This window comes from Uloborus diversus, chromosome 1 (assembly GCF_026930045.1).
Source record: "Uloborus diversus isolate 005 chromosome 1, Udiv.v.3.1, whole genome shotgun sequence".
Classification (NCBI taxonomy): domain Eukaryota; kingdom Metazoa; phylum Arthropoda; class Arachnida; order Araneae; family Uloboridae; genus Uloborus; species Uloborus diversus.
In genome coordinates, this window is record NC_072731.1 from 25,197,396 (window position 1) to 25,209,842 (window position 12,447).

Genomic DNA, 12,447 nt, shown 5'->3' on the forward strand with positions numbered 1-12,447 from the left:
GGCTGGGGGATATAAGATATTTTTTAAAAAGCAAATAAAGTATTTCAATAAATGCAATGTCATGATTACCTAGAAGCCATGATTTCTGATCAGATGAATGTAACTTTTCCATAACTCTCCTTACTGCTGATTTATTCCAGACCTCAGAGTTTTTGACTGATCCAGGGAATTTCGCATTGCAATTCAAGATCCTCAGTTGAGCGTCGCAAACCTTATCAACAAAGGATAGATTTATTTGCATTAAAATATATTCATATCAACAAGAAAATAACATGCAGTAACCTATATAATTGAAATAAAAAGTGACAAGAGGCTTACTGAATACATGATAAAAATAAGTCATTTTCTATTCTCATCTGAGATAATTATTGCAAAATTTCCTTAAAAAAGTTTTTTGGGATTCTTTGAATCAACATTTTTTCATAACTTGATTCAAATTCTCAAAAATTGTGTTCTTTTTTTATCATTACATTTTGAAAATTCAATAGCTTTACTGAAAACTGATAAATCAATCTTCTTGAGATGGATAATTTCATTCCTAAGCTTAGTATCTAGATCAGGCGACTTTGATCAAAAAACCAAGTAAGCCATAGTTAGAAAGGGTTGGCTTTCATATTGAAAATCAATGTGTTTGTACACTAGGGTGGAACGAAAATGACCTTAAATTTTTTTTTCAATTTTTTTGGTTTGCTGTAGGGGGGAAAAGTTGTTATTTAAGTTTAAAAAGAAGCAGACGAAATTTCATTGCTTTACTACAACATCTTTAGGTGCCGCAACGAGCTTAAAGTTTGATACTAACCGAAATTTCCATTTAACAATGAAATTTCTTTTTAAGCTTTAATACTGTATATAACGGCACAAAATATGGCAGTAAATACATTTTTTAAGCATTACATCAGGAAAAAAATACTAATTACAAAATACAGTTTAAAAAAAAATCTTAATCTTTACTAATAATAAAGCTGAAAGTCGGTCTGGAGATCTATATCTCTGTCTGGATCTCTGTGACGCGCATAGCGCCTAGACCGTTCGGTTGATTTTCATGAAATTTGGCACAAAGTCAGTTTGTAGCATGGAGTGTGTGCACCTCGAAGCGATTTTTAGAAAATTCGATTTTGTTCTTTTTCTATTCCAATTTTAATCACATTTAAACGAGCAAAATTATAAGATGGGCTAGTAAATTACTAAGTTGTCATAACGTGGAACCGTAACATGGGCGATCCAATTGGCGAGAAATTCTTCTTACATTATTTGTAAATATACAAGCAAACCAAATGACTTTTTAATTTTTCTACAACGCAAAGCCGTGCGGGTATCACTAGTATACTATAAAAGACATTAACAATTCCATTTTTACCATTTAAAGTATTCGTAATGATTGTAAATAAATGGTTAAACCTGTATGATGTTTGTGTCTACTTCTTTGACACATTACAGTGTTTTTTTTTTTTGTTTTTTTTTTGTACCAAATAACTCTTTCTTCCAAATAACTCTTGAGTCAATTTTTCGTCTCCTGCGACTGAACCATACTTTTTAACCGTTTAACCGCCGAACTATTGACGAATGATCAAATTTGAGTAATTTTTTGAAATTATGTCTATTTATGTCTAGTAAATACAGAAATAAAATAAAATTTCCAGAAAAAAAAATTTTACTATGATTTTCAGTGTGTTCCATTTTTGGAACATTGGCGTTTTGCATGAAGTTTTTTTTTTTCAGAGATTTTTTTTAAACTAAGAGGTTTTGAATGCGGTTTTTATCTTAGCATACTTTATTGCGGAAAAAATAATATTTTAAATTGCATTTGTGTACATATCAGAATTCAGAAAATCCAATACTGAAATATCTAATGCCCATCATATGAAAGGAAGCGTTGCTGGTGAAGTCGTTTGTCGCAATGGAAACATTTCTTAGTCGTATTTTTTTGCACACCGCGCAATGTCCTTGGGATGCAGATACAATATAACGTCCGTCAGACATTCTTGACCGTTTATGTAAATGACAACGAGGCCCTGGAGGACTTTCCACTCGTACTTTTCTTCTTAGGAGGTGAGTTGCTATTTCTCTTCGGAACTCTAAATGCTTGATCTTGACTTCGTGTAAATCACAATGAAGTAACCAACTAGCTACAACTGAAATATTCAGCGCATTACTAAAAAGATTCCACCACCATTTTTTACTCCTCAAATGAGGTCTGTAGCTCCCTAAAAGTTTATTCAAGGCGTCCACACCCCCCATTCCTTCATTGTATCTGTTGATAAGATGAGGTTGTGGCACATCTATCTTGCATTTCTGCGCATTTGAGTAACATTTTACAGATGCAAGTGGCTCATGTGTATAACAATTAGATGCTACTGTAACCACTGCATTATCTTTCCAGCTGCACATGTACACTGATCCATCAGATCGATAGTCAAAATTTCCGCGATCTTTTTTAGGAAGGGCTTTTTTTGGATTTCCGTGGACAATGGCCAGTTCGGTTTTCACGAATTGTTCCTGTTGCTCGTACACTTTTTTTTTGATAGCTGAGAAATTAAGTCATATGATGTAAAAAAGTTATCAAAGTATACTTCATGCTTAGACGTGTCAGTCAAAACTGATAATAGATCATTTACAACTCTGGATCCTAATTGCACATCAGGGGATCCTTCTTTTTTGCCTCAATAAATCTCCATGGAATATGGGTATCCACTTGAAGAGCACAGCATCCAAATTTTGAAGCCGAATCTTATTGGTTTTCATCTAATAAACATTTTACATGAATGCCGACCGTAGTAGGGAACCATAGATTCATCTATGCTTAATTTTTCATGAAATACACCAAATTGTTGAGGGTTTTTACACAATTCTTCGTAAATAAGGAAAACTTTTCTTAGTTTGTCATTTTGTTTTAATTCATGGTTGTCCATCAAATGAAAGTTGTTTTTTATTTTTCGAAAACGATTTTGAGGCATAACTGTTAGTACAATTGGCACAGATGTATCTTCTGCACTGCTCCAATACATATCTTCGGAAGGAACAGAATGGTACCCACTCAATAGCAACAAACCAAAAAATTGTAGGATTTCATCTCTGTCAACATCTATTCTTCCTCAGTGATATTGCCTAGTTCATCAGGGGGTAATTGGCATATATCTACATCTGACAAATCCGAATCTGACAATGTCTCTAAATAAGCCACAGCTTGTTCTACAGTAAGAAATCTTGTAGACATTTTTTAACATTTATGAACAGTTGGTATACGTCAAACAGAATTTCGTTTTGCCCGAAAACAAAGCTAGCGAATTATTGAACTGCATTTAAAATATGAAGAATAAAACTCTCACTAATATTATTTTTTATTATTACGTGACAATGCAGCTGTCCGAGCAGGTGTGGATTCGGAGCCATATAGTCCGTCAAACAGAAGACTGTTATTATTTTCTTTGCTAACGAAACGTCATATCCTTTCAAAATATAAACTTACTTGGTTTTGCCAACATCTACATCAGAGTACATTCAAAATGAGAAAAAAAAGAAACATATATTACGAAAAATGAAATTTCCCCTTGGAAGTCGAACGATTTACTTCGTGGAAATTTGCCTCCCTAAAAGCGCCAATGTTCCAAAATTGGAACATGCTATTTTGAAGGGGTACACCTTTCGGAAATATCATTGTACATTTCTACAAGCATTTTAAAATCATACATTGAAGTATTTTTCACAACTATAATAAATATCATCACATTTTCTGAAAAAACCAATTTTTGGTAAATTTTATAAGAAAAAGTTGCAAAAAGCTAAAAAAACACTCATCTTTGAAAAATCGCAATAAATAATTGAAAACATATAAACAATCAAGCAGGAAATCAAAAAATACTTTGAAATAAGACTAAACTGTGTTAAAAAAAACTTGTTTATTTTAACGTTATTTCTTGGGAAAATTTTCACTTAAATATGATGTTCCATTTTTGGAACATTGGCGGGTAAACGGTTAAGAGCTGCTTAAGGGGTTACAATTTTCACTTGGAGGGATTCACTAGACAAATGTTTTACAAAGGGGGGTTCGGTTATTTTATTTTCACCCTAAGAGATCAAATCAATGTAATCTTTGGCAGCAAAAATTATTTGTTGAACTTTAAATTTCTTAACCCCGCCTCTACTTTGTGTTCTTGCATTCTACACACGTCGTAATCCAAGTTCTCATACATTTCTACGCTCTTTGCATAACACAGCCAAATGGAGATTTTTTGTTGCATCAAACAGGGTTCATACTCTATTTGGATGAAAATATTCCATGACTTTTCCAAGACTTTTTCATGACTTCAATGAAAATTTTCATGACCTCGTTATACGAAGAGAATAGCACTATTTAATCTCAAACTCGGTAATATTTGGAAATGAGCATTAGCAAAACGTCAATATGAATGCCACAGCCTCATTGAAGCACTTACTCGTAATGGAAAAAATATAAGTGTACACTTAAAAAACTAAACTATTCTTATTTGTCTTCATCATATAAATTTAAGTAAAGTAAAAATGCTGTGAAGCGAATATGATAACGCTTAAATGTCTGATATATATATATATATTTTTAAACAGGCAGAATGATATTGAATGGGACAAAGGTTGAATGAGTCATTAGTAAGTTTCAATAAATTTGCTTCAAAAGTTACCTTTTAGTGTCCAACAGTGCCTTTAATCATCCACGTAACTTGACAGTATTTTAGTTCTTTAAAGTAAAGCCACATAGTTTAGTTCTTTTTATGTTTCAAAACCAGATCTTTTTTGAAAAAACCATTCAGTAATGAATCAATCTTCTGATTCAGAAGTATATTTGTTTTATTTGCATATTTTCAAATGCATATAAATTAATAGGTTCAGAAATTGCAGAACACGTTAAATTCTCGACATTGACGTAGTAGTGGGTCGCCTGGATTAGTTGGCACTACTGTTTAAGAGCATTAGAATTCCTCTTTTTCTGTATTCTATCGCCTGACTTTAAGATCTTTATTTTCTAAAACATTGAACAAATTAAGATAAACTCTGACAAATTTTATAATAAAGTCCTTACGAGCGATGGAATCGAACTCGCATACAATTAAATTGCTTTTTTTTTTGAGTGGGCGTGGCAAAACTAAGAACGTGAAATTTTGCTACTACAGAATAAGAAACATAAGAAGTGTTGAAAATAACAGAAAATTCAAAATAAATGATGTCCCAGGCAGTAAAATCACATCGCAAAAAATGGCAAGGGGCTGCGACAGAAGTGGATGCAATGAGATTTCAAAATTTAGATTTGATTTTTGGATCGTTCAATTTTCCTCTTTTAATAGCTTTTATGTGCTATACTGTTAAATCACTCAAGATTTCTAATGCTCTTTTAGCTACTGTTCCTTTCTCTTTGTCCAGGACATTTTTCCATGACTTGAAATAAATTTCCATGACTTTCAATGAAAATTTCAATTTTCCATGACTTTTCCAGGTCTGAAATTCTATTATTTTTTTCCATGACTTTCCAGGATTTCCATGACCCGTACGAACCCTGATCAAAATACCCATTTCTTTATATAGCCCGGTCTATAATGTTTTTAAAATCATGAGAGAGATATCGTGAATGTAAGATACGTTCAAATAAATGTTTAGAGCCGTAAGTACGAGAACGTTTTAACACTCGCGTATAGGTTGACCCCCCCCTACTTTTAGGAGAAAAATTGGGAAAAAAATCGAAAACCCGCATGCAAGTCAAGTCCCCACTTTTGAAAAAAAATGGGAGAGTTTTGCGGCAAAATTTGAAAAACGTTATAAATAGGAGGAAAATAAAATGTAATAAACATTTTTATGTTAAAAAAACGTCTGATTTTCATTTTTTTGCACCAAAAGGGTCCACTTTTGCGATCGCGATTTTTGTAAAGGATTCGCTTTCGCTGTTATGCTTTTTTTAATTGTTGCTTTTATTTTGATTTTATATAAATAGAATTTTATGCTGAAGCCATATTGCATTTTTAAAAAAAAATGAGCAATAATTCGCGAATACAGCGATCCCCGCACTTTGCGCGTAGTCGGCCGTTTATTGTAATTATTTATTCTTTATTTCACAGTCACACCATGTAAAATCATAGCAGAATGTTTAAGTATTTACTTCTTTAGCATCTGATTAAAAAGGATGGACTGAAATCGGGAAAACGTTTAAGTCTTCGAGTGTTTTTTACTAAGAAAAAAATTGGGGAAAATTTTCGGAAATTCTGCTGCGAGTATAAGTCAACCCCCTAACTTCAAACCTCATTTTTTGTAATAAATTTCTCAACTTATACGCGAGTATGTATGGTATTCATGAATATATGTTCGTAAAGTACCTCAAAACAACTTAACAAACACCCAACATGAACAACAATAGCTTAGGCATGAAATACTGATTTAGTGTCAAACTTTGGCATTTTTTATCTAGACTAGTTTGCTCACGATGAAACCATCACCTCTTTCTTCACCACAAACTGCTTCTGAAGCCCCTGTTACCAATCTGACGCAGCGTTCCTTTGCTTGGCTGTGACATGGTTATTTATGAATGTTCGAAATGCAAACTGAGTCCTCCAAATTAATTTCACCTTGAAGTAATTGCTTTAAGAAAGACTTAATGGCAGACGTGGGAACTTTTTTCACTAGTAGAGTATCATATGTTTCTATTTGCCAGGTTTACGATTTCAGTGTAATCTCAACAGTTGAAGTTTAACTTGAGCACTTTAAACTGTCTGACTGAGGTAGCTGCCTGTTCACTTAGTGGGTCTCTTATTGAAAAAATCCTGTGGTAGGCCAGAACTTGAATATATCTTCTTTTATCAGCCAGCGTCGGTAATAATATGTTCTCTGAGTTAGCAAAAAATGAATTACGTTGAATTTCATTGTTCCCGATCGTTCTTAAAAGATCATTTTCCTCTAATACAAGAACGTGGCTCAAAATACATTGAGCACAATACAGTTCTGCGTGGAAAAGCTGAAATTATACAGCATAACATTATAAATTTCTTCACATCTAAAGAGCTGACACTTGACAATTTAATTGTTATTGATTGTGACAGAACTAACATCAATACTGCTGTGACAAATGGTGGTATTCTTTGACTAGAGTTAAAACTAAATAAACCCTTGCAGTGGTTGATTTGTCTGCTGCATGCAAATGAACTTCCATTGAGGCATTTTAATGAAATATTTGGATGGAACAACACATGGACCAGCAAGTTTCTCAGGAATTATCAGAAAATCTATCAAAACCTGTGAAGATCTACCACTTGTGAACTTGAAAACAATAACATTAGAGTATTTTCCTCTAATTTTGACTGGAACAGATCTTAGCTCAGATCAACAATATTTGCATGAAATTTGCCAAGCCGTTTCATCTGGACATTGTTCAACCAATCTTGCCAATAAAAACCTGGTCCTGCAGTACATTCTAGGTGGGTAATTGTTGCCACTTGACTTTTGAGATTATATGTTTCACAGAGAATCTGACTGAAAATATGGTTGCATTATGTGCATATGTCATGAAATTTTAAGCTCCTGTCTGGTTCTTCATAAAGACACTTCTTTTTTAGAAGGTGCACATCATATCTATAAAGTGGTCAATCGGAATTTTCCAGATACTTGCCAAACAGCTAAAGAACGATCGTGGACAATGTAATTCAACCTAATTCATTTTTTGTTCACTCAAAGAAAATATTACTATTAATGCTGGCTGATAAAAGAAGACATATTGACGAAACTGCAGTTCTAGCCTACCTCAGGCTTTTGTCAATAAGAGACCAGCTAAGTGAACAAGCAGCTATACCAGTTAGACAGTTTAAAGTGCACAAGTTAAACTTCAACTGTCGAGATTACACTGAACTCATAAACCTGGCAAAAAGAAACATACGAGACTTCACTAACGAAAAAAGTATTCACGCCTGCCATTAAGTCGTTTTTAAAGCAATTACTCCAAGGCGAAATTAATTTGGAGGACCCAGTTTGCATTTCGGACATTCATGAATAACCATGTCACAGCCAAGCGATGGAACGCTGTGTCAGATTGGTAACAGAGGTTTCAGACGTGATGAGCAAACTAGAGCCCAGATAAAAAATGCCGTTCGACACTAAATAAGAATTTCATGCCTAAGGTATTGTTGTTCATGCTGGGTGTTTGTTAAGTTTTTTTAAAGGTACCTTACAAACATATATTTATGAATACTAAAGTATCCAATTTCTTAGGAAGGGAGATAATGTAATATTATTTTTATTTCCAAAATACCACCCCCCCCCCTTTATATTGTTACAGTAAATTATTTAAATAAGAAATTAAATATTTAACTTGTAAAAAAGTTTAGATTTTGTGTTTTAATATTTATATTTTGTGCATTTAACCTATTTTTGCTTTGCAAGATCCTGTAATTTGGGAAGAAAAACAGGTTGATTTTTGATTTATTTTGCTGTTTTATAGAAATTTAAAGAAATTACTCTATTGAAGTAAATTTTTTATAAGATATTAATGTTACCAAGAGTTAACATTTACCACCCTCAAACATTTTCAAAATCATGTATTTTCAATTTTGTAAAAAAAAAAAAAAAATACAAAACCGATTTGTTTGCATTTTTAGGGCGATTGTGGAATTTAAAGATGGAGAATAAAAATTTAGGGGTGATCTATTGATGCTAAAAAGCAACTTTTAAGCCCCCAGGCGTTTCTAAATTCGAAATTTTTTTTTTCACCCCAAAGGAGATTAAGTGACAACTTCACCACGCCTTCTTTAGAGGATATAAAACGATCTGCGTTGCTCAACGGGGACCAAATCTTGAACAATTCCGCTTTCAAAAATCACTCAAAAGGAAACTCCATGACCTAACAGTAGTAAATTTTCCTTCCTAGCACTACTGCACAATACAAAATTGTAAACAAAAGAAATACAATCTTTTAATTACAATTCTTCAAGTTAAAACCTTACCAACTGAACATTTAAGGAGTATGTTCCGCTCTCATTACAGAAAATTTGCCGTGGATAGATAACACTTTTACTTGGAGGAGTAATAATTTCAATATGGCTGCAATCTACAGCACCAACTACTCCGGGAAACTCAATCAATGCTTCAAATTCTCTTTTGTTTCTCTCCAACTCCCTATGAATATAATAATAATAATAAAAAAAGATTAAAAATGAGTGACTTCTCTTCTAATAATAAATTTTAATACAAAGAAGCTTGTTTTAATAAAAACACATATTTGAGACATTTTCCTTTTAAAGATAATGGGTGTGCCTAGGGCTAGAAAAATCTTCAAAAATTTACATGGCCTGCCAAGCATGTTTGTGTAAAAAGTATGTGACCGAAAAAATCATTACATGGCCAGTTTTTTTGTTGCATATTGTTGTTTATTGCACTTAACATAAGCCTTGACTAAATTTAGTTTTATTGTTTTTGTGCCACAGCGGCAACAATACTTGAATATATTGGTAGAATAGATTATTACAAAATTATGAATGTATCTTGTAGTCTTGTCTATTAAATGTTACTTTATGTTGTTAGTCATCCTCTGTAATGCATCAAGTTTACAGGTTATGGGGACCAGGATATTAGCTTCTAATTAGTGAGTACTATAAAACTGGAAGATAGATTTTTATTTTAAGTAGTTATTTTCAGTTTAAATAGAGTTGAATATGGATAAGACAAGTGCGATAATGCTAACAGGAAATAACTGGAATTTATGGAAGTTTCAAATGAAAATAATTTTAGAAAGTAAAGGGCTTTTTGAAGCTATTAATGGAGATTTTCCAGTTGAAGTTGACACAGAGGATGAGAATGATTATTTAGAAAAATTAGCTGAATATAGAAAGAAAGATTTGAAAGCTCAAGAAATAATTGTGAGTCGAGTAGAAGAAGGTCCGATGGCTCATATTATCACTTGCGAAAATGCAAATGCTATGTGGAATAAACTGTGTTCAGTTTATGAGCACAAGTCAGAAGTGAGCATTTATATGCTACAAAAGAAGTTCTTCAATTATAGTCATGATGGAAAGGATTTGTCTTTGTACATATCTGGACTTGAAGAAATTAGGACTAAATTAAAACAATATAAGGAAAATATCTCCGATCATATGTTTATGACCAAAGTCCTTATGGGCTTGCCTCAGGAATATCAGCATTTCATCAGTGCTTGGGAGTCAGTACCAGTTGAAAACCAATCAATTAATGAACTGGTAAGTAGACTGTCGATTGAAGAAGAAAGAATGAAAAATATGTCCAGAAAAACAGAAACAGCTTTAGCAAGCAAGAAAATGAACCAGCATACAAGGAAAAATCACAAGAACAAAAATATAACTTGTAATATTTGCAAGAAAGAACATTTTGCGAACCAATGTCCCTTAAAAGAAGATTTTGATAAAAATTTATGCTTTATATGTCATAAGCCAAACCATAAAGCAAAAGATTGTCATCGAAATGAAATGCATAAAGGAAAGGGAAAATACAATCGTGCTGCTTATACAACTATGGCTTTGTTCCCTGAAGAAAGACTTCAAAGCAGAGAATGGTACGCAGATTCGGGTGCTAGTGAGCATATGACTTGCAATAAAACGTGGCTCCAAAATTATACAGAATTGGCAAATGCGGTGAAACTTAAAATAGCTGATGGAAATACAATTGATGCAGCAGGTCAAGGTGACATCAAAATTAAATATTTTAATGGTAGAAAATGGGAGTATGGAGATTTGAAAAATGTGTTATATGTTCCAGATTTAAAATGCAATTTGTTTTCCATAAGCTCAGTTACTGACAAGGGATATATTTTTGAATTGGATAGAAATACATGCAAGGTAAAGAAAGAAATTGATGTCAAGATTTTTGGAAAAAGAGAGGGAAAACTTTATAAACTAATGTTTGAAGTGGAAGAAACTGCCTTTTTGGGAACATATTGTAGAAAAATAGAAAGTTTAAAAGTTTGGCATGAAAGGATGGCGCATCAAAATATTCATCAAGTAAGAAGAATTCTAAAAGAAAATGAAATAAAATTCCTTGATGAAGAAAATTTTTTCTGCGAATCATGTATTTTTGGAAAACAATACACCTTGCTATTTACAAGAAGTAAAAACATTGGTAAAGTCCCGGCTGAAGTCATCCATGCTGACGTATGCGGTCCAATGGAAGAACCATCTATTGGGGGATCTAGATATTTTTTACTACTTAAAGATGATTTTAGTCATTATAGTTCAGTTTATTTTTTAAAAAATAAATCTGAAGTAAAGAATAAGATTAAAAAATTTGTACTACTTGCTGAAAATATTACAGGAAATAGAGTAAAAATTTTAAGAACAGATCAAGGGTTGGAAGCATTAAATGCAGATATAGCTTCATTTTTAGAAGAAAAAGGAATTAGACACCAGAAATCCTGTACAAACACTCCACAACAAAATGGAAAAATAGAAAGAGAGAATAGAACAGTTGTAGAATTAGCTAGAAGTTTGCTTTGTGCAAAAGATATGAAGAAAGAATTCTGGGCTGAAGCGGTAAATACTGCAACGTATGTTCTTAATCATACGGGAACAAGTACTATTAAAGGGAAAACTCCTAATGAATTATGGTTTAACAGGAAAACTGATTTGAACAAATTACAAGTGTTTGGAACAGATGTATTTGTTTTAATTCCTAAACAACATAGAAGAAAATGGGATCCAAAAAGTAAGAAAGGAATCTTTATTGGCTATGAAGAAAATATAAAGGGATATAGAGTTTATATTCCAGATACTGGAAAAGTAGAAATATCAAGAAATGTTATTTTTAAACCGAACTTTGAAACTGACAAATTTTCAATTCTTAAAGATCCGAGCTCAAATAATGCTAATATTATATCAGAAAGAGTTGATGAAATATCTGAAGACATAAATGCATTTGAAGAAAGAGAAACTTCATGTATAGATGTAACAAATGAAGTTTCACATGAAGAAACAACCAATTTAAATAAAAATGAAACAAACGAGAGTAAGGAAGAAAATTTTGACACTAGAGACAATCAAGTTGTTGAACAAACTGAAGGAGGAAGACCAAAACGCGATAGAAAACTGCCTGCCTGGTTAGAAGATTATGATCTTTCTGACACTTCTTTTCTTTGCGATGAAACAATTGAGTCATCATCTTCAGATTGGAATGAATCAATTAAAAATGAAATCAAAGCTCATATTTTGAATGGAACATGGGAAATTGTTGAGAAAGAAAATGATTTCAATGTAATTGATTCAAAAATTATTTTAAAGGAAAAACTAAATCCTGACGGAACTTTAGAAAGGAAGAAAGCTCACTTAGTGGCAAGAGGATTTGCTCAACGACCAAATGAAGATTTTTTTGCTACCTTCGCGCCTGTTTCAAAACTAAGTTCAATTAGATTTCTGTTGGGGATTGCTGCTGAAGAAAATTTAAAGCTTTCACAACTAGATGTATCAACAGCATTTTTAAATG

At 32.6% G+C, this 12,447-nt stretch overlaps 1 protein-coding gene across 4 annotated transcripts in view; it reads right to left on the minus strand.

The window, feature by feature from the left end:
* LOC129234492 (putative nuclease HARBI1) overlaps nt 1-12,447 on the minus strand; it is a 65,477-nt gene that overhangs the window by 16,273 nt on the left and 36,757 nt on the right. For all 4 annotated transcript variants that reach the window (XM_054868490.1, XM_054868489.1, XM_054868492.1 and 1 more), the window contains exons 3-4: nt 8,949-9,120; nt 70-211 (exon numbers count right to left, since the gene is read on the minus strand). In XM_054868490.1, the coding sequence (XP_054724465.1) occupies nt 70-211; nt 8,949-9,120 (314 nt within the window). The remainder of the gene's footprint in view (nt 1-69; nt 212-8,948; nt 9,121-12,447) is intronic.